Consider the following 23,178-nt stretch of genomic DNA (forward strand, 5'->3'; position numbering starts at 1 on the left):
ATACTTGTTTTCATTGTACAAATACAATTTATTCTAGAAACAAAAGAGAGAAAGTCTGACATGTATTTATACCACTCACTTCAGGGACAGGACTAAGAAGTTTGCCTTTCTCTATAGAGGAACCAAGAGAAATAATTGTGTGCATGGCTTTTTGGAAATTTTTCAGGGATATTCCTTTGTACAGTAAAACACTCAAGTTTTCCTTTGAGGCCAGGAATGCTGCCTTCTGTGCCAGGCTAATCCTTCATACCAAATGCCACATTCCCAAGGTGGAGAGCTAACTACAGATCTTCTATTTGGCTGCGAGCACTACAAAGATTCACTTTCATTTAGTGTACTCTCCCACTCTGTGATATGACTGGAATTTTCACCACCCACAACTGGGGCAGATTTTCTTGCTCTATTTTGCTAAGAGTTTGATTTTGAAAACTAGAAGGAGCTGCTAAGTTTTTAATGAGGCGTTCACCCAAATATCTGTGACTCTTCTGAATCAGCAATTCAAAAATTATCAGTGTGAAAAGAATGGGGGAAAAATGCATTTAGACATCTAAGTGATAATGGTATTCTTTTGAAAGTCTGGTCCCAGCTATTGGAGATGACCACAGAAAATCCATCTCTGCACTTCTTGGAAATGTGCATGGAGAACAAATCTGAGAATAAGGTGCAGTAGAACGAAGTGGGAATTCAGCTGGCTTTAGCCTTAGAAGAGGATGTATGGGATCTGAAAACGCTGGCACTACAATTCAACTTATTGACAAAATTCAAAGAGTAAAAAATTTTAAAAATACTTTCTGTGTATTGTGGATCTTGTTTTCAACTTTTAATTATTAATCTTTTGATAGTATCACTTTATCCTGTGCCTGTCTCCCAAGATCACAAAAATGCAAACCCAAATCAGACTTGGTGACAGTGAGAAACTGAAGGACAGATTTAACTGAAATTGACTTCCACCTAAACGTAAGCTGAAATTCACTGTCACAACACAGGAGACAACTTGTCTAAGAAGAGGGTCACTGTGAGCCTCTTCTACTGTTTCGGACTTTTTTAGTTTTGTTCTTACATTTGGTTGGGGGCAAGGGATGTTTGTTTTTGTTTGGTTTGGTTTTTGTTTGTTTGTATTTGGTTTTGTTTTAAACAATGTGAATTATTGATACTTACCAGTTAAGCCTTTAAATGCTCGATGATTTTCAAATAAAAAAATCTATGAAAGATGGACATAGATTCTATCACCTCTGGAGTAGCCTCAGTCAGCCTATTTCACATTCTCCTTCCTTCTCTATAAACACTCATCCCAGGGAAAGAACTACTTATTACCAACTACAGCCCTAAAAATCAAAATGATTCACAGTATGGCCGAAGAGATATCAACCTGAGAACTCTGCATCAAAAAACAGTACCAGGGATGTTATGTTCCAGAAATACTTTACATAGCTTTTTTACTAGTCATCTTATATACCTACTAAACATTGTGGGTTTTCAATACACTTGGGAAGGAAGAAGCCAGTCTTGCTGTTTACAGATTTGAACAAAACCTTTGCTGAGAGTCTACAGTTGGATTGCAATGCTACTTCTATCTTTTACCTAATATCTGCCACCTATAGTCACAGCCCTGAACACCAATGAACTTATAGTATTTAATATCTGCTTTGCATTAAAAATGACTTGGCAGAAAATTATCTAGTTTGCAGATATCTGCATTGAAATGTTAAATGATAAATAAATAAGAGAACCAATATTCATAGGTTAACTCCTGCAAAAGCTTGGGAGATATCACTCATGTATGCACTGTTAAGCACATGAGCAAGTGTTCCCAGTATCAAAGGCTGTAATTTTAACAAGCTGAGGTCCCTGTGACACTCCTAACAACTTTAACTTCTACACAGTGCTAGCTGCTGCCACCACAGAATACCTTTTGAAGCTGCAGTTAATGATGAAGACTTATCTCCTTGGTTATTCTGCAATTATATCAAAGATTCTAGATAGATGTGAGAATAGATGTGAGATGTTTCCTTTCACGTGTGACCCACTAAAAGGATGCTGTCAGGTGTATTTGTACCCTTAGTTTGAGGTTACTGAAAGAATGTTTGAACACCAACTGGGACATTTCCATCAGCTTTCTAAGTGAAATGTCAATAATTTGTGTTTCCTTCACAGACGCAAACGTTCTTGCCTTATAGTGCTTGTAACATGACACAGGGTAGTGTTACATCAAGCTATTAGACCACAGCACGAAATGAAGCAAAAAACAAACAGAAATTCCCAAATTCTCATTGCCCTAACTAAATTTTACCTTGCTTGATTGCAATACTTTTTAGTACTGTTCATGAAAGACAGAATTTTAACCTGACAACATCCTTTTAATGAATTCAGACTCACACGTGCAAAAGCCCTGCATTGTGAGGATGCGTGTGAACACGCGAAAGATGTGACTAGGTGTGTACAAGCCTTTACTACAAGTGACTAGAAGCCCCAGCAGCAATGATACTCACGTTGGCATTGCCCCCAGGACAACCGGGCCCAGCCCCAGCAGCAGTCAATTCTACTCCCAAACCGACACAGTCCTGGGGAGAAGACCATTTGTCTGGGCCACCTGAAAAAGACAATTTAAAAAAATCTGGTAAAACACTTTGGAATTAGATAAAATTGTTCTAGATTAAGAAAAACAAAAGACAAAAACCAGCAAAAACCTCGTCTGCATGGAGATCTATATAATTTTTTTTGAAAACAGTAACTCTTCTAAGGTGAGTCTATAATATTTTGATCATTAGTATTGTGTGTAATTCAGAAAATGTAAATTACTATAGGCAAAGAGGAAAAAGATATTTAGAGTAACTTTGTAAAGCTTAAAATAGACATGCTTTGCTATATGCTCACTGCTGCCACTCTCAGGCTATTACTGAATAATTTCAGAAATCTGAATCACAGAATTTATAACACAGAATAAACCACCATCGTAAAGTTTCAGCTTTGGTTTACTTCACAATATATGGCCAAATTTTCTCACTGAAACGTTAAAGAAAATAAGTCAAAACAAAAGCTTCCTGAGGTGTTAAACAGGAATACAAAAGGAGAGACGTATTCTTCCCTTGTCCAAGGAAAAGACACCACAGCCTCAAGCAATTACAAAGCATTGGCATAAATCATTAAATATTTTTCAATAACAAACTGAAATTCATGTGAACAAATTCTGAAATTAAATCCTTGGAGAGGGGATCATGTTGGCTGATTGATCCGCACACAGAACTGCTACTGTCCACTCAAGCAGTATCCATGAAGTGATCTCCACGGTGCCTCACAGCCGCTCGCTACACCTGACACGGCTCCGCACGACGCACACGCTCTCCAAGCGTTCATTTTCACCCTGATTCATGTCAAAACTTGAGCCGCAATCTTCGCCATATTCTGTTTCAAGTGCCTCGAGGCGTCAATAAATTAATTTTACTCTTACAGCACGCAAAGTGCTTTGTTTTTAATTCTTGCAGGACGCAAGCCTGCCAGAGCAATAAACTTTTTATACCTTAGCCCGTATTTAGGTTGCCGAGCAACGCGCGGCACCGGCTGTGAGCGGGCCAAAGACGGGGGGACGGGGAGCAGAAAGTCCGTCCCGGGGAGCCCTGGGAGCGGCACCGGGTTTCCCCGGCCGCACATCTCCACCTGCAGCCGCCCGCCGGACGGGGCCCTCAGCCCGCCGGCCGTGCCCACGGGCGCTTCTTCTCGGCTGCGGGGGCGGGAGCACCGAGACAAGTCCCGCCGAGGGCTCCGGGCGCCTGTAACGAGCCCCCCGCCGCCATTTCGCGCCCCGGCGCTCTAGTGTCAGTTCGGAGCCCGAGGGCCGTTTGCAGCCGGCGGAGCCCGCTGCCCTCCCGGGGGACAGCCCCGGCCCCTCCGCTCTCCCCGCGGCGTCTCCGACCTGCCCGAGGAAACACCAGCTTCCCTGCCCGGTCCCCGACCATCGGCCCGCGGGAGCCGGCGCCTACCTTCTGTCAAACTCCCCGGCCGCCCCCAGGGAGAGGCAGGACGCCAGGAGCAGCCGCAGGGAGAGCTCCATGGCCGGCGGGGCGGGCTGGCCGCCCAGGGAGCCCGGGCTGGGCAGCAGCGGCGGAGGTGCCCCCCACCGCGCCCTGCAAGGCGGACTGCGGGGCGGGAGGCTCGGGCTGCCGCCGACGCCGGCTGAGCTGCGACGGCTCCGGAGCGGCGGCGGCGAACCCCAGTGTGTCTGCCCGCCCGCCTGGCGGAGGAGGCGCCGCACGGGGAGCGGCCGCGCCGCCCGTCCCCGGCAGGGGCGCCCGCCGCACCGGGACACCTGGCGTGGGAGCCCCAGCTCCTCCTGACAGGGGCCGGGCGAGCTGTAGGAAACAAAAACCGAAGCCTGAAGACACCAAGAAGGGTGGGCTTTGTTTTTATGAGCTTTTCCAGCTTGAACTGCACGAAGTTTGCTCTCTGCACCTCTAAAGCCAAGAGTGTTAAGATTTGGCTTTTTTTTTTTGCCAACCAAACTTCTCCCAGAATCAAGCTTTTTGAAACAATTACAAGATGCGGTGTTTTGTTTTGTTTTTTTGGCTCACACACTCCTATCAATAGCTCTCAGACGTTGGCATGTGTGACATAAGGTGTCATAGCCCTCATCCAGAAGAAAAAAGCAACAAGTTTAAACATTTATCTGTGGAGTGACATCCTAGCACAACTACCAAGAGTGACAACCGCATCTGTACACCACATCAACATGGCAAAACACAGCAGTTATTTTTGTGTCGTTTCTATGATCTGCACCTCTTGGGACTTACTGAGGGACACTTGAAATAACAGCTTGTCACCAATTTAAGGTCAGAACTGATCTGAGATCCCTCTGATTACAGACAGATGGGGCCAAAAACTTGGACTAGGTCACAGCATTGGTTTTGATTTGTAGCTAAATCGAGGCTAAAGCTCATCAGCTGTTCTTACAAGGGTCTGGCTGCAGCCTAGAAGCAGAAAACAAAGATCAACTGGGCTATGTTGTAACACAAAGCCAAACCCTTTATAGAGCATTTGAATGCCAAATATAATTTCAGCCTTCAGATTTGAGCTGGTAGTTCTGTATAGAGCATTTTTCCATGTTCAGAACACTTCACAGATAATTCCAGCAACCCTACACAAAGGTGCACAAGATGCAAATTGCGCCATTGAGCTTTTGAAAATTATATCCTTCCCCAGAGTGGTTTTACCACTTTCTGCTCAAGTTTGCAGCAGAAAGCCCCCATCAATACTCCTTCCTCTTCTTTCTGTCATCTTTTCAGGCCCATGCGTTCCCTTTGCTTTCTGTCCACAGCCTCAACCAGACACAAACTGTAAAGCTACAAGGTGATGATTTTGCAAGGTACTCGTTACTGATGCGTTGATAACAAGCAAACCCCCTTAGAGGACTCAGACAGATACAAAAACTGCACAGAGGACCAAACTCAGTTCCCTTCATTCACATGAGAAGCTGACAGTCAGACAACAACACAGTGGCATTTGGGAAAGACAGGAGAGCATCTGGCTCCAATTAGATTCTTCCTGAAATATAGAGCTGATTTCCAGCTCTTGACTGATTGATCACATTTTTTTCTCACTTGGGTGCATGATGTGGAATAACAGACCTTGCAGGATGAAGTGGCAGTCAAGATTTTGTGGGCAAAGGGGGATAAATCCTGCTTGTGATAACCACAGGGATTTCTTTCTGCTAACATCTGCCTGCATCTTTCCAACTACTAGAAAAAGTGTCCACAAATTACACGGCAGCCAAGTTCAGGACAGGTGCCAAAGGCAACATTTGAACTTCCCTGTGAGTAACAGTCTAGGGCAACCTGACACTTTCCCAGTGATGTCCAAAGGGACATGTCATAAAATCAATTCCTTTCATGCAATGCTGCATAGTGGTACTTACATACACAACTTTAAAGCACATGCTACTCCTTTAAAGCATGCATACTCACAAACGATAGTAAGATCATTTAATGTCTCCAGACTGCACTGAGTATTTAAGATTTCCTCAGCAGCGTGTTTGGCACTCTCATACCTTAATATTAGTGTGCTGGCCTGATGTGGTGCCTGCTCCAATTAAGACTGTCTGCTCTTGGAAGATCAGCCTGAAAAAACAAGTTAACCAGCCGCTGAAAGATCACGTATTGCACTTCTGTACCCATCAATGGGACTGAACATCCAGTCATTTGTTAATTCATTTATTTTGGCAATGCTTTATCAATGCCAATGGAGTTTTCTTAATGATGTAGTTTCTCATATCCAGGATACTAGAACGATTACTGAGTGAGCTGGCAAAGAACCAAACCTCTTGACATTTCAAGGTGCATAAAGCTGTCTTCCACACCCCACTGCTGTGTGGGTGTGCATCAAGGTAATATAAAGAAGATGGAGATGTGCTAGAAGTATCACCAGGAGCACTTTTGTGCCTTATGTTTTGTGAAGCAGTATGAAAGCCTGACAAATGGTGAAACCCCAGGGTGGGCTGACCTGATGTTCAGCAAGACATTAGCAGTAAAAGTCCAGTAGCAATAGATCACGCACTTGGGTGGATGACATATACCCAGCTACCACAGAATGACAGAATGTCAGGGATTGGAAGGGACCTCAAAAGATCAGCTAGCCCAATCCCCCTGCCGGAGCAGGAACACCTCAATGAGGCTACACAAGAAGGTGTCCAGGTGGGTTTTGAGTGTCTCCAGAGAAGGAGACTCCACAGCCTCCCTAGGCAGCCTGTTCCAGTGTTCTGCTACCCTTGCTGAGAAGAAGTTTCTTCTCAAATTTAAGTGGAACCTCTTGTGTTCCAGTTTGAACCCATTACCCCTTGTCCTATCATTGGTTGTCACCGAGAAGAGTCTGGCTCCATCCTCATGACACTCACCCCTCATATATCTGTAAACATTAATGAGGTCACCCCTCAGTCTCCTCCAAGCTAAAGATCCCCAGCTCCCTCAGCCTTTCCTCACACAGGAGATGCTCCACTTCCTTCAGCATCTTCGTTGCCCTGTGCTGGACTCTCTCCAGCAGTTCCCTGTCCTTCTGGAACTGAGGGGCCCAAAACTAGACCCAATATTCCAGATGGGGTCTCACCAGGGCAGAGTAGAGGGGAAGGAAAACCTCTCTCGACCTACTAACCACTCCCCTTCTAATACACCCCAGGATGCCACTGGCCTTCCTGGTCACAGTAGTGAGGCTTTTTGCTGCAGATCAGCAATAGTGAAGCAGAAATAAAGAGAAAGACATAGTATTTTGAACAGCAACACTGTACTCTTGTGTATGAAGAAGTCAAAACACATGCAGCAATTGCTACTAGGAAGGTAAATTTTGCCTGAAAAGGTGTTTATTTTATGCAAGCATAGGGATCCTTCCCACCATGCTTATTTTACTCTCCTCCATTCCCCCATAGAAACCTTTATGTACCTTGCACAAAAGAAGCCACACTATCAGCCATGACCCTAATTTCAGACTTTCAGTCTCATGGATATATTGAACACAGGCTGAGACCCTTTTGTGAAAATCCAGACTCTAGTCTTGTTAAGATACTCTGTGTTGAGAGCAGAGGACAAGTTTAAAATACTTGCAGTTGCCTGTGCTCATTAGGTTCTGAACTATCTAGAATTTCCCAAAGGAGGAAGCCCTAGGTATCTATTATATTGCTGTATTCTACACCGTAAGTCATAAAGACACATCTGACTACACATAAAACTGAATTTTGCGATAAGGCGGCAGAGAGCGAAGAAATGCTCTAAAGAAGGGGGCGTGCCAATTCTGCTGCAAGGAGAGTAACAGTGGTGATGACAACTGCTGCTTCTGGGATGGCAAGTGTGATGAGAGTGGCGTCTGGCACACTACAGTTATACAATGCAGACGGGAATGTGTTGGAAATACCACTCAGTACAGTACCTGTATTTTTCAAAAAACCCAATACAGGGCAGCATTAAACTCCATTAAAGAACCAATGTCATAAGCAATATATATAACAGGTAATACATGTAATATCAACTAAAAAAGCATGTAAACAACAGGAAACCCCGTTCTAATGAAATGAAGCTTACATATAGTTTTCTCAAGTGAAATGAACTTTTCTTGTCTGTGTGGGATCTGCTCCTCTTGAACAATACTGCTTATTCACTTGGGGTAGGTTGTGCCTGGCAGTCCCAGGGTTCAAAACTTCAGCTGTAGGGCTAAATACAGGTTTCTGATACACTCTTTGTGGTTATAACCATTCCTGAGGGGGAAAAAACACAGAACAAAAACAGTTTCTGGAATACTCTCATTGACTGGACAGGCAATACTAAGAAAAATGTGCTGAGAAGACTGTATGCTGGACTGACAGATACTGGTAGAGATGGCAGACAGGACAGAAATCACACAGAAATTACTTTAAAATTTGTCTTAATTCAGTGGAATCAGGCAATACTGTTTGTAACTGTCCCATTTACATAAGCAGAAATTAACGAACAGAAAATTATTTTCCCGCAAATCAAATAATCTGTCATCAAACCAAAAATACAACTCCTGTTTTCCAATTTCATACTTAAACCACAAATCCATCCTTCCTCCCTTCTGAGTATTTCACCCTCATTGAGGCTAAGCAAGTTAACCACAAATAGCACACTATCCCAAGTCACTAAATCACACTATGACAAGTGTAAAAACCACTTGATTTGTAGTTACTGGTAAGCATGATCATATTCTGCATTTGTGATGCTAATGCAACGTGCACTTCTTGCAAAATGGAACAGAAGAAAAGAATCCAAGTCCAAATTACCTATGAGACTTTCAATGTCATTACTCTTCCCCTGGGGCTATGCAGTTCAGCTCTTCAACCAACTTTGCATATGGGAGATTTAAAAGTAGTATTTACTGAGTAAATATCTCCATCACACGTTAGGTAACAACCTCTGTCAGTCCCATGCTAGTAGGAAAACTGCAAGGTATCAAGAAAATCCAGCAATTCAGTCAGCTTAATCAGTCTTTTTAATCCACCTCTCTCTTTGTAGACCTACTTGAAAGGGTAGGAAAAACATCCAAACTATAAAACACTGTAGTATCAAATTATCTTCTGTACAGATAACACTGTGCTCTGGAAATACTAGTTCAAAATCTTCCAAATGCTTTTTCTGCATCAGGTCCACTGAATTAATTTGCCTTTTGCAATAAGCTTTTTTCCTCGCACACTTGATCCTTCTCTAAAAGCTACAAGTGGTATTTGTGTTGAAGTTTCCTGCATTTCATTACACTGTGAAGAATTTATTTTCCCTTATAAATAAACAATAATTTTCCCTTTGAAGCCCAGTAAAATTCCAAATTCCCTTTTGCATATGTCTTTTAAAATTATTTCTAACTGTCCACGTTATCCATTTTTGTACCAAAGGTGGATATGGGGGATATGAATGATAATCCCCCAAATTTAACATTACTCTGTTCATTAGGGAATCAGTCTACTTGGCCTTACTTGGAATACAATCACTATATGCAGAAAAATCTGCAAGCGATGCAAAAGACATCGTCAGGAGGATGGTGAGGGACAGCACAGCCAGCTTCAAAAAATGGTGCCAAACTGCCTGCACTAATCGCAGCCTTAGACATCCTGCACCTCTCGGTGATGCTGGCCATGAAGGGGATGCAACTGTTGGAAAACATGGGCTTGAGAAATTTCTTTGTGGACAAGACCAGAAATGACATGGCATCGATCCCTGCTGCAGACAAGCAACAGGGTTGAACTGGCGTGAATTCTGCATGTGAGTGAAACAATTGGGAATGCCTTTGTAGATGGAGCAGGAAAGCATGCACACAGCCCCTGAGGCTGTCTGCAAAAGGGAGAAAGAGAAGAAAGCTTTAGGAATCTGTTGAATGAATGACCGACAAACTTTTATGCAGTCAATATGATTGTCAGCACTGACTAGAATGCCCACACCACCACATTAGCATCATTATCTACTCGAGGTTGTTTCAATCAGTTAGTTCTCATTATTCAGTGCTCTAGTTCAGTCAGCCTTTGGGAAAGCCTCACATCAAACTAGCTGGGTTTGGTGAAAAGGAAGTAGGACTAAGTTTCCTAAGGAGCCTGGCATAGTCATGGTCCCGTATGAGCGTTTTCCATTTAATCTTTGTAAGGTCCTAGTGTTCCAATAATACACTGAGTCCAATACAACTCCTATAGCTTTATGGGGTGTGTTTTGCAGATTGTACTACAGCTCTTCATGTCCGGTCTTACACCATGCAGCCAATATCTGATGGTGTCTCCTCTCCTCTGGAGACCAGACACTTAAACACAAGAAAAACGTTCTATACATCACTAATACACTGTCACCTAAAGTACCATCATCTCCAGGGGCTTCATGCACTTAGCAGTCAGAGTGAAGAGACCAAAACCAATGCACAAACAAGACATTTAGCCTGACTGGAAATTACCAAAGAAATATTAATTATATGGTAAGAAAATACACATATTGGGCAACACTCAGAATCAACAGTATACCGTCTCCTTCATGGGCAAAAAGTGCATAAAAGTCTTTGTTCAACAATCTTAAAGGCTGATGACAGATTATTTAAAAAAATAAATCACAAAGCAAAAATCAAATCACCAGATAACTATCTATAACTAAAAGAAAATACACATAAAACAAAACAGGAAAAGAGTCCCATATGTCATACAGAAGATAACTATACAGAAAAGCTGTTACGAATCAAAAAGCCACAAGTACGTGAGCTGAAACCAAACTTAACATCACATTTTCTGCTGTAAGTCTAACAAAAGAAAAAGGCAACATTAACAGAAGAGAACTCCATGAAGATGTTCTTGACCACAGTTCTAATGTAAACCGATTTGAATCAAGCAGGCCAACTGTTCTGTATATTACCTGAAATAATTATCAACTTCACATAAGTTTTCTTTTCCATGAGCCCAGACTGCAAGCTAGGACTTCTTGGGCTATGTAAGCATTTTAACATATAAGAACAGCCATAAATCGGCCTGAAAAGTTACCAAAATTGTCTTTAGCACAAAAGAAGAAAATAATCTACTGCAGCACAGATTCAGTTGTTTCTGCTCATGAAATATACTCCTTACAGCAAGAAATACAGCGGGAGATGCAGAACCAGAAGGAAATGATTTACAGTAGCATAAGATATCGGTATGGACTACCCCACTGTTTTTGTAACTTTGTTTTTCCCCATGCCTTGGGCTCATTGCCAATATCAGACAAAGAAAAAAACAGGAGGTTCATATATTAATACAGGTATGCTGTAATTTATAAATTATAAAAATGACTTTCCAGAGAGAAATTATCAAGTATTACTTTAACATAATCCTTTGGATTTTTTTTTCTTATTGAACCTGAAAGGTTACACAAATTCTGAGAAATGGAGAATAAATCAACTGAAAATATACCCATCACTCGGGGTCCTGGTTTTTCCCTGTTTCATTTGGTTTCAGGTGCTGTAACTTTGCTCACTTGAGCTGAGCTACAGCTGTGTAATGAGATGTATCCTCTGCTACTGATTGCTGATAAATTGACATAGAACTACTTATATAAATGAGTTTAAGTCGCAGTTCTCAAAGGGAAAATGGGTTTGTCTAATTGACTGAATTCCTTAATTAATTTCAATCTTGTTTTGACATACAGAAAACTCCTAGTACGTTCTGAGATACCAAGGGGGACTAGTAGGCAAGAAAACCTACCGTGCATGCTCTGAGGGTGAGTTTTCATATAGTTATTTTGTTGACTCAGCTCCACTGTTCAACTCTATGTAACTGCAATCTCTGAAAGAACTTGTGGACAGCTGAGTATTTCTATCACTGTTTCATAGAATCACAGAACAGTTGAGGTTAGAAGGGATCTCTGTAGATCATCTGGTCCAAGCCCTCTCTTCAAGCAGGGTCACCTACAGCTGGTTGTCCAGGACCATGTCTAGGCAGCTTTTGAATAGCTCCAAGGATGGAGACTCCACAAGGGTGGAAAACCCAATGCCAGTGCTCAGCCACCCTCACAGTGAAAAAGCATTTCCTGAAGTTCAGATGGAATCTTCTGTGCTTCACTTTGTGTCCATTGTCTCGTCAATAAAGTTTTTGTTATAAGTCAAAACCAAAAAAGATCTGATAGAGGTATAGTGTGGTAATAGTTGAATGAAGCACACGACTGGTATGACGATTATCGCACAGCTGGCTGCTTGTGAGCCTTTCAATGCCTTTCAGCATCACAGATTTTGTTTGTGGTTTTCATTAGGTAGGATTTGAGAGACTAAAACGTGCATGAAATTCATGTCTTCAGAATACATTGTGAGAGATAAGAGAATGGAAAAGATTTAAGATGGGTTTAAGTCCTCAGTATGAAAGGAAATGAAGCAGTTCCAGGGTTATCTACAGGGTTTGGTAGACAGTTACTCATTCTTCTACATTCTGCTAAAAAATGCAGGAACATTTAATTTTACTTTGTACTATATTCTTCTTGAAGATTGAAAAACAGTAAGGTAGTCCAAATAACACTTCTAAAGACTTCTAGGGGTTTTCAAGGATATCTTTTGAGAGGAGACAATAAATTTGGGATTCAGTTTTAAAATGCAATTTGACACAGACCTGAACTGATGAAATAAACCTGATGAAATAAAACTGATGAAAAAAAAAAACTGAAATAAAACTGATGAAATAAACTGATGAAATAAAATGAATTTTCCTGAACTGCAACTTTTATAAGGTAGAGAAATACAATCGTTCCAGCTGAGATGAACTGGGTGCACCAAACTAGAAGCTTTTTCTATCAGTGATGAAGATGCTCTGAAGAAGGAAAAATGAGAAAATTTCAGGAATAGAAACCAAATTGTAACGGTTAGCATGAAAGGAGAGGGGAAACCTAAGAAAGAGACTGGAACAAATCTGTCGACGATTATAAAAACTGGTTTGCAGACCATATCAAAATGTCCTAGGACAAATGGAAAACAGTCCAAATTTTAAAGGGCCCTGTAGAGCTTTAAACAGCACAATCCACAGGTAATAGAATTAATGACAAAATTAATGAACAGTTCTATGGACAGACAGAAGATGCAACTAGGAAAGTTGGTTCCTGTCACATTCAGAAACTGAATTCTACTCCTGTCTTTTTAGTTCTAATACATAAATAACCATGAGAGAGAACTATGCTTGGTCAAATAGGGAAAGTATTAGAGTTGAAAAGAGATGGGAAAGTGTCAATAAAAAGCTTTAGCTTCTTTCAAGAACTATAGCCTGAACTATTCTGAAATATTTTGCAATAATATGAATAGTGTAAAAGCTGCACCTTTAAACTGACACACTGTCAGCTCTCAAAGACAGAGAGAAGCTATCCAGATAAATGAGGTGTCATTTCTCCTTTCAGTGCAGTTAAAGAATGTCAACTTCCCATCAGAAAATTAGACTGTCAAGCTTGCACAGTACTTGGTTTCTACTTTTACTGAAACTAAAGGCAATGATCATGTAAAGAAAAGGGAATACATTTTAAACAAGTTAAATCAGGAAGCAAAGGAAGTCCACTTAAACGATCAGTTTTGCTCGTACTGTAAATGACATTAACGATGCTAACCTCTAGTTCCTGGGTCCCAGAAGTTTATGATTTGGGGATTCAAACCAACAAATATTTGAAGACAAACCTAGTTATAATGAACTTTTACTTAGTCTATGAATCATATCCCCAACATTAACAGCATTACTGACATGAATAAAATATTAGATGTGCACACTTGTCGAGCAACTCTCTACATTACACACAGCCTCAAAGAAGACTCCACCACTGTGCACTAGGGACATGTTTCATCAAGGAGAGAGGTTATAGAAATGTAGAGTTCTCCTGTGTGTCAAAGCCTGACTGATTTTCTCACTCTTCACACCGTGACAGCAAAACAGGTTCTGGAGTATAGCTTAGAATTAAACTAGCATCTCCTGGCATTTGCTGCTCTGAGTAGTTTTTTCCTGCTTGGCTCATGAGTGAAACCTTCAGCTTTTATTTTCTTGGTTCAAATCAAATACTGAGTAAAGAAAGGTATTTTCTACTCTTTCTCAATGTGTGGAACGTACATACAATCGGGAGAGCCAGAGAGCACTCATAGAAAACCTGCTGTGCTTCATGTAAGGCATGAGTCTAGGGTATTTGATCACCCAGGAATAAAGTGTTACTGTTCAAAAACAGCTAGACAGCAATAGCTTAAAAACTTTGTCTTGCTACTTTCTGCACTTCATTGACTCTTCCCTGTAGAAAAAGGTAGGTAGTCAGTCATTGAAACTTTGCACATGTGTATGGTTACATTTTCATGGTTAACATGACATTTGGAAAGACAGTAACATTCTTCAAGATCAGATGCACAAGACCGACTATCCTGAAAGATTTTAAAACTATACTTTCTAGTGATCTCTACACAGAGCAGCAAATTCAGAATAAGGATGGCAGACACAGAATGGTGCTGTGTGTTATCCTCAGAGCTTGAATGCTCCCACTTCTTTCAGACAAAGTGCTAAAATCAAATTAATTAGATGATTTATGTCCATCAGGTTGACAGTATACGTGTCAATGGTATTTATTCTTTTAACAGCAGCTATTGTGTATACTACTAATATATAGATATCCTACAAATGTAAGATTATCAAGAGCTAAAAACAACTGCAGTTGCATAATCTCTCAGTAAGGATTATTAAGCTGGAACATGTTTAACTTTAGAGGGCTTTTTGGTATTTATTACAAAGCATATAAAAGTAATCCAATTGTAATAGATTCATAAACTAACCGAAAGTTTCAAATTGCATAATTGCTTTAAATAACTTTTAAAAGGATTTTCTTTTCCAGACTCATATTACACTTTGAACATGAAATGTTACTCCAACATGGATGAGGTATCTATTTATAACCTAATGTTTGGTTGTAATGGTCAAATGCAAAAAAGAGGAATTGAATGTTTACTTTAGCCTTGATTTTCATCCAATACTTTGCGTAATTTACCCTGAAATTCTAATTATATCCCTCTATACAAGCACTGCAAATATGAAAACTGAGAGAAAAATCTACTTGGTAGAGCTTTTTTTCCTCTTCTTTTTCCAAAGTAAAGAGATGCTTGCGGTCAAATTACTTAATGAAAAGAATTCAGTGTGTCAGCGATCATCCCAACAAAGAAAACATGTCCATTTACAGTATTGTTTAACTATTTCTATAGTCGGTGACCACATGAAACGGGTATTTGAATAGGAACATGCCAGATGAATAAAAACAACCTTCATGGGTGCCAAACATTAGCTATTTCTACAAAGCCAGCCAAAAGCATGCAAAAGCAATGTGCAAAATTACACACACCTACTATAACCACCAGCTTCTTAGGCAACAGGAGTAGTCTATAGCTGATGTGATTTTGTTTAAGAAAGCAACGTCAATAAAATACACGAGGAGTTATTACCAGCCCATTATGTCACCATCCAAATTTATATTGTACCGCAGCCATGTATATGCATTATAACTCAGGAACTGCAACACTGCAGGGGTATGAAAATGGGTATCTATTCATGAAAGAAATCTACAGTTTATGCTGAAGTACCTAAAAAAATCATGTCAGCTGGACAAAAACCATAATAACCAGAAGCTGTGCAGTTCAACAGCCTTTTAGTGGTCAAAGAATAGAAGTTAATTTTCAGAAGGCAGCCAGTGCAGACCTCAATTAAAGGAAGGCGCCTGGAATTTGCAACAGTGAATCAGAACTTTGATTCTTCTGGTTGCCAACAGCGGTCCAGACTGGAGGCCTCTGAGAAAGGAGTGATTATGTTTTCAGTGAACAGCAGTTGGCTCGAAGTTCTTGGCTTAGGTTCTAAAACATGAGGCTTCCATCCCCCGTCATCCTTCCCTACCATCTATTTTAACTATGGATAACTTCATTATCCTTATTTTAAAAACCCCTATTTAAAACCTGGCTCAGTGATAGTTTGTCATGGGGAATTCCATTGTCTCAATATAGATGCCACATAAAACCATGCGTGTTATAAACAAGATCACTTACCTTTAAGCTTACCAACTTATTGGCACCCCTAGAGTTCTACAGGAAGTTGGTTACATTATCCCAGACCACCACTTTTGTATTTTCTTTGCAAAATAATTTGATTCTTTGTATACAAGCTATTAAAATCACCTATATTATTTTCTTCACCTTATGCTTGTGTTTTAATACATATTTTTATAGACTAAATCCAACCAAATAGTAGGTCAGTTTGTCATAAAAACACACAGAAACAGCTCTTACAACTATCAATTCAAACAGCCATAGATAACCCAGAAATGCTCCACAGTCCAGGAAATACCAGATGAAAAACCTCTCTACAAACAAATGGGAGGGGTAAGGAAACTAAGTTGCTAAAGGGAGTGAGTTCCACAGCTGGAGTATCTCAAATAACCATCCGCCATTCAATTCACCCTTCCCTAGTTACACCCCCTGGTCTTCTCCACACGCCTGCACCAAAAGTACCCTGGCTGTCTTGAAAATATTGGGCTAAAACATCTGATAAAAGTCAGATGTGCCTCAGCAGAGTGGTTATTATGTGGTTTCTTGTTCTTTTTTTTTTTTTTAAATGAGTGAAGTTAATTTTAGACTTGTCATGTTTATTCAATAGGGGAGAAAAGTGTATGCATTTCCTCCATGTTTAACATTTCCCATCATATCACAACCTTTCTCCTCCACTTAGGTGCTGCTTTCTAATCCGAGCCCACAGCAGTAGATAGGACACATCTGAGAGGACTGGGAGAGGTGGCTGGTATGATCATGAGGCTTCTCTTTATTGTCTTTGAGAAGTTGCAAAGCCCAGGTAGGTTCACCAATGATTTCTGAAAGGACAACACAGGGAACTATATGCAGGTCACCCTCCCTTCCATCCCCCGGAAAATAACGGAGCAAGGCCTCTTGGAACGCCTCCAACCTGCTAAGTCTATGATTTTCATCTAATTTTGTAGCCTCCTAATAAAAAGAGGTATCGCCTCCCCACACAAGCGCTAAAGCTACAAACGTTCTCTCTCCTTTTTCTTATGTGCAACATCACTTTAGGAACATTTGTTCTAGCACGTTAATCCCTAATCATGCCAAAATGACACATCTGTAACTGGAGTCATGCTGAGGCCTTTGACATGCTACCGTTTGGGGATGAACAAAATGACAGAAATCCAAGGAAAAACCACCAAAAGTGAGAAACGCATCAAAAGTTGGGCAACAAGACAATGCTGGAGATAAGGGAAAGCTAATGTTTGAGTTTTCTGTTCTATGGCACAGATGAATTTACCGTTGTATTGTTTACCTTTGATATGTATTTTCCTATTTATTACTTTCATTTAACAGAGCTGCTTTTCTTTTGTCTCCTGTGTCCGTGACTGGACAATTGCATTTCTCTTGAATATAAACTTATATTGCCATAACTGAAGGTGTTTGAGCTACAACACAGTTGTAGTTGCAACAGTTCAAAGTACAGTTACCTACTCTATCTTCATAAATTCAAAAATATATTCCTTACAAAAGCCTCCAAATTCTCATTATCATATGGAATGACATGTTACAACACTCAATGTAGCAAATGCAATCAAATACAAATAAAAATGTTAAAAATTACCACAATCACAGAATAAAGGGCATGTTAAGTACACTGGCATGTTATTTTAAATTGACAATTTAACACTCAGAAAAAGCCGTTAGCGGTTAAAAATATGTATGGAATGCTGTTCCAACACATGCAAGGTAAAGATGTGGGTTCGAAAACTAGTACTGGAGAGGGGAAGTAAGAAAATGGGGAGCTGTAATAGCACACAAATAGGAAGATAAAACGGCAACCACTTAGAACTGACAAAAGTATTAGAATTTCAATGCAAACTAAGTTTTTTGATGAAGTGTACAAAAACGCTAAAAACAGTTTCTGAAATTAGACTTTGGCATATGAAGTGAATATAGCTAAGGATAAATGCCTTTTTTCTGTATGCTATATCTATTTCTAACCCTTTTGCAACTAGCAAGTTTTTTGCAGCTATCCAATTTCATGATCACATACACAGCATCCTAATTACTATTTTAGTTTTCATATGTGTAAGATTCTGTGACTTCACCACTCATTTAATTGCACTCTGATTCTGAAAGCAGACAGAACAGAGATCTTTTTTTTCTGAGCTTCGAGAAATTTAACTCAATCCTCACCAACACACCAACACCATTAATGTGGATGAATGGATTCCAAACTCAAAAACACATCCAGCAAAAAGAAGGAATAATTAAAAAAAAAAAAGCTGTATCAGGAGTAATATGATCAGCAATAAATTATTTCTATACTCCAATGTACTTGCTGTGAACTAAGCAAACACAGGTGGCAGAGAAGTACATAGGTACAGCAGATCTAAAAAGGGGAGCAAATGATATTACATCAGCATGATGTCACCACATCAGCAGCATCTTTCAACCTTCAGATTTGTTAAGTGGGAAACAGTAACGGTTCTTTTCTGCAGGTGGTTTATCTATGCATTTTGATCAGTGGATAACGTAAATGTTTTACAAGATTTTTACGGTGAATCTAATAAAATTGGGTTGCAATACATCTTACATATGGTTGTCCCATATATAGGTGCAGAATTTTACAACCTGCTGATGAAATGCTTCCTTAGTGCTGAAACAATTGAGTCTCCACCGCAAGCATGTTTCTGTGGGTGGGGGACACGCGTGGCACAGCTCTCTGGGCTGTCACTGCATTGTTACGCTTTGGTACTTACATACGCCATGACCCGTCCCTACTTACGTACCCATGACTTGTATGTCCGCTCCACTCAGCAACTACCAGCTGTATCTCCCTGGGAAAATACAAAGGGCTCACTCCAGGTATTTTTTGTTCTAGCTCTGCATTCCATACCCATTTTCCATTCTTCTGCATGCATGTCTACTGTAGCAACCTAGAGAATTCCAGAAGACACATTTTATCACTCCAGACATAGCATCTGGAGTTCTAAATAAAGTATTTTAACATGAGTAATGATCAGAATTGACATACTGCTATCTTAGACCCTGAGTTATCTTTGAGCAAGTATGAGAAAATCCTGGAGGTAATTGGTATTGCTTCATATTTTATATTTAATATATAGTCTCCCAACCTCCAGTTACTCCTGTAACTATAAAAAGTTGCAGAAAAGGTACTCTGTCATTATCTAAAGGTATGTATTCATAGCTACATGCTCACCTTCGTGCTTCCAACTAAGTGTGCAGCCTCCCTTCAGTCTTCACATTTAGACGCTTTAGAGATAAGTTTAATGAAGAACAAAATATTTCAGAATCCTTCCTTTTCCTTCAATACCTATTCTTTGTAATTCTGTTTCCCACATGCACACGTTGATACTGACCACAATTCAGATATATTTAAATTAATCCATGGCAGAATTCATAAATATATCAAACTCATAAGCATGCAGTAAAAATCTCATGAGGAGCTCTTTTCCATTGTGTTAGTGTCAAAAGATGATTTTAAACTAGGGTAGAAAACTGCCTACTATTCAGAGCACAGAAGAATATTTATTTTTGTTTTACAGTAACATGACTATGGCTGATCCTTTCAAATGCTTCCACAACTGCAACATGGCTCAAATTTTAAACTGAATATAAAATCAATGAAGACAACGCACAGAGACACATGAACTGTCCTTAAAAATTTCTTCTGACATCACGTTTCTTAAGAATGTGAAGCAACACACTTCCATTAGCAGCGGTGGCAGTGAAGTATCCATTTGCTGACATCGTACTAGCTCCCATTATCTGGTCAATGGATAATTAGAGGTTTGCTTTCTTTAACTAAAGACACTTTCAAATGCTTTGTTACAGAGTCCTTGTGTAATATTTAAAGAGAATTTTTAAGTCTTTTAAAAAGATTGGTAAGTTAGAATACATTTTTGGTATGCAGAATGATGCCCGAAGTATTCTGATGAACTTTGAGTAAAAATCACCTTCCTCCAGTAGTGTGGTATTCTTCAGCAAAGCCAAGCCACCACCTGTTGCACAGCCTTCTTCACTAACGCCTTAAATTTTATCTTTTCTGATGTGCATTGTTGGCTGATAACGGCTCTGCTTAGGAAGGCAAATGCAGTTTTGATCATGAATGCAATGTGAAAGCAGCCAAGACAGCACTTTCCCTTCAATAAGACCAACTCTTTTCTAAACCTTCACAGACAGATGACTCCATGCGCAGTCATTAGATCCAGAAACTCCTCAGTAGAACCAAAAGCTGCCTAATGACACATTACAAGTACAGTTTGTGATGCTCCACATGCAGTTCACTTTCTAAGCCTTTTTGTGCTGCTTCCTTTTCCAAACACAATGGCTTCAAGATGCGTGATGTCTGGTTCCCAGCTGTGCTTGTATCTGCCAAACGTCATTATACACTGAAGATTTATGTTCATCTTCAAATCAAATGCAAGTTTCACACTCTACATAGGGATGCCCACAAGCATATTGTTCTTTGGAGAACAACTCTCTGGCTCCATAGATATAACCTGCACAGAGTAGTTGTGTTCTTCTGCAGCCCATGCCCGATCCAGATCCACAAGCCCCATACACTGCTTTCCTAAAACAAGAGCAAAGGAGAGCATGGAAACTCTTAAAATGTAAAACCATTATCAGAAAAAAGTGCACTTTAATATTCAATGTTGGGAAAACACTTCAGTAATTCATTTAAAAAATAAGTTCCAAATCCACTTAAAAAAAAACCCTATCTTATCTGTTTTATTTCAAATACAGAGTCATTAATAGTTCTGAATCACATCTGTGACTTGTAACCCTCATTTAGCAAAGATCCTGAAAACAGTTATTAACTCTTTATATATGGAGAATCATAATAGGCACAACTACTTTTAAATATTCCCAAAACACAGAAAAATCCATGTAAAATGTAAAAGGCACAGAAAGTAAAAAAAATGCCTAGTTTATCCCTTGGCCTTCTGAATTGCCAAACTTCTACTCCCTTTAGAACCATAACTGTTTTCTTCCTGTACTTTAATCTAAAATTTGATTCAACATCAATAAAAGACTAAAATACCAAACAGTGATTCAGTGTAATTGGTTTGAGACATATGAATGGTAACTGCTTATAAATACTAAATTACTAATGAAAACTAGTCTTATCTCAGATTTATCTGAAGAAAAAATGGGAAGGATAAATTCAAGAGGTTTTTTTGCTTAGAAGTTTGTGTTATGATGCAGCCATGCCAAGATGATGAGGTCATTGTCTTTACATATTTACTCATTATAATAATTATGTTCTGAAATACAGAATTGATTTATCAGATGGTATTTTCAGCAGGTTGAAACTCTCTTGCAAGGAAGATTTAGCACTTCCCCAAAATGTTTTACCACTCACAGTCATGAACAAGGTACAATCCTGGATCAGTCTCAAAGCCAATGATTTTACCTCTTCCTGATAGAACTGTATAGATAAATATATTTGGGGGTCTAAGTATCTTCTCCTTCTCAGCTGAATTCCTTAGTTACAAAAGAAATGCACTATTTTGACTTCACCAATGCTACGACGTTTGGACTCTTGGTAGTCTGGAATTTGACTGGGGTAGCAATGGGGTAGGAGACAATTTAGAAATAAAATAATAAAGTTGAACCTGAAAAAGAAATTTCCAACTCAGTCTCGTATGGATTTGTATGTTGCAGGGAGAAATCACCAGTTTATATAACCAAACAAGGTGGATCTCTGTAAATTACTTCTTGTGGCACTATTCTACATTCGTAATTTCATAGAAAATCACATGTAGACACTCCTGCCACTGATGGCAATATAATTATATACAAAGTGTACACTCTAAAGGGATGTTGGGAGCGTCACATTTGGGGCCTGGTTCCACAGGTTCTCTCAGTAAGACACTGCGAAATACATCGAGCAGTTCTGTGATCAGACAGAATAAGTCAGGTGGGCTGTAGCAATGTTCACAACACCATTCAATGTTTGCACTCAGGTCCCACTGCTGCATCTAGCGGATAAAACACACACGTCCAGTGAAAATGGGAAACAGAATTTTGTTCATTTAAGAAGGAATTGCTGTGTGTGGTGGAACTGGGTCCAGCTGTGTATTTTTACATTCACAGATACTATAGGAATCGGTGAGAACTCCTTCAACAAACATATTGTTTCAGCCACGACAGTCACGGACAGAATGCTGAACTTCAGCGCTTTCAGGGGCTTACAGGCAATGAAACAAAATGATTTGTCACTTCGCTGAAGCTGCATAAATTCAGGGGTAATTGCTAAAATACAATTTACAATACAATCCTAAAATCTTCAAAAAGTAGCAGAATGAGTCATTTTGCCACCATTTACAACAGGGAAAATAAAGTCTCCATCTGTTCAAGAATATTTTCATTAAATGAAATCTACACAGTTTTCTCAATATCTCATCATGCATTGCACAGAATGAAATATATAATAATAATAATAATAAAAAAATCTCACCATGGCTGTAGCATTGATCTGATTAAATCTACAATTATTTGCAAGCAAAACCTAAAAGTACCCCAACAAGATTCCCGTACCACAAGCACCAAAGCTGAAACAGAACACTGAAACGGAAATGATCTTCATGGAAATGATCTTCATCGAAACAGATTCGCATTAACAGAACTTAAAGAAAAAATAACATTCCTTAAACCAGAAAAAGTAATGGTGTAGGAGAAGGGAGAGGAATAAGATTTTTGTTGGTTTATTTTTGTCGGAGTAAAGCACATGAACAGTTAAATTTGTGAAAACAATTGCAGTTTCAGAGACAAAGAACAGGTAAAAGTTACAGTCTTTCAGAAAAGATTTTTGGGTCTTTTTCCAGTTTTCAGTCCACCTGGCAAGAAGCAGGAGACAAGGTGGGGTGGTACACTGGGAACTGAACACTGCCCCTTTTACATTTCTTTTTCAAATACTATGATGATAGCTAATGAGCCAATACATTTATTATAAAATAGACAGTTATCTCAGAATCGATTACTTTCTTTCTGTGTACTGAGCATAGGAAATACTTTAAATTCTTCAAATGAAGTATTTTAAAAACTTTGATTATTTGCTACTGCTTCTTTCATATACTTTCTAAGTGTTTTTTGCAAACCAAAATTGCACAGTTATACCATGACAGTTTGCAGCCCCTTCTCTCTTTTCTCACCTGAAAGTTTGTTCATAGC

At 39.7% G+C, this 23,178-nt stretch overlaps 2 protein-coding genes and 1 long non-coding RNA gene across 14 annotated transcripts in view; all 3 read right to left on the reverse strand.

Moving 5' to 3' along the window:
- Positions 1 to 4,221, reverse strand: part of NPNT (nephronectin) — a 49,507-nt gene extending 45,286 nt beyond the window's left edge. Inside the window, exons 1-2 of one of the 4 annotated variants that reach the window (XM_071808225.1) lie at positions 3,978 to 4,221; positions 2,490 to 2,590 (exon numbers count right to left, since the gene is read on the reverse strand). In XM_071808225.1, the coding sequence (XP_071664326.1) occupies positions 2,490 to 2,590; positions 3,978 to 4,048 (172 nt within the window). In that variant the 5' untranslated portion in view covers positions 4,049 to 4,221. The remainder of the gene's footprint in view (positions 1 to 2,489; positions 2,591 to 3,977) is intronic. The other 3 variants (XM_065836548.2, XM_071808227.1, XM_065836549.2) reach the window with 3 other exon arrangements.
- Positions 4,222 to 6,038: 1,817 nt separating this feature from the next.
- Positions 6,039 to 9,359, reverse strand: LOC139827852 (uncharacterized). Its single transcript, XR_011738930.1, has 3 exons — positions 8,771 to 9,359; positions 8,055 to 8,227; positions 6,039 to 6,107 (listed from the first exon to the last, which is right to left on the reverse strand). It is a non-coding gene; the product is annotated as an uncharacterized lncRNA (long non-coding RNA).
- A 10,151-nt stretch (positions 9,360 to 19,510) lies between these two features.
- Positions 19,511 to 23,178, reverse strand: part of GSTCD (glutathione S-transferase C-terminal domain containing) — a 46,330-nt gene continuing 42,662 nt past the window's right edge. For all 9 annotated transcript variants that reach the window (XM_071808223.1, XM_065836546.2, XM_071808219.1 and 6 more), the window contains one exon: positions 19,511 to 20,575. In XM_071808223.1, the coding sequence (XP_071664324.1) occupies positions 20,439 to 20,575 (137 nt within the window). In that variant the 3' untranslated portion in view covers positions 19,511 to 20,438. The remainder of the gene's footprint in view (positions 20,576 to 23,178) is intronic.

This window comes from Patagioenas fasciata, chromosome 4, assembly GCF_037038585.1.
Source record: "Patagioenas fasciata isolate bPatFas1 chromosome 4, bPatFas1.hap1, whole genome shotgun sequence".
Lineage (NCBI taxonomy): Eukaryota > Metazoa > Chordata > Aves > Columbiformes > Columbidae > Patagioenas > Patagioenas fasciata.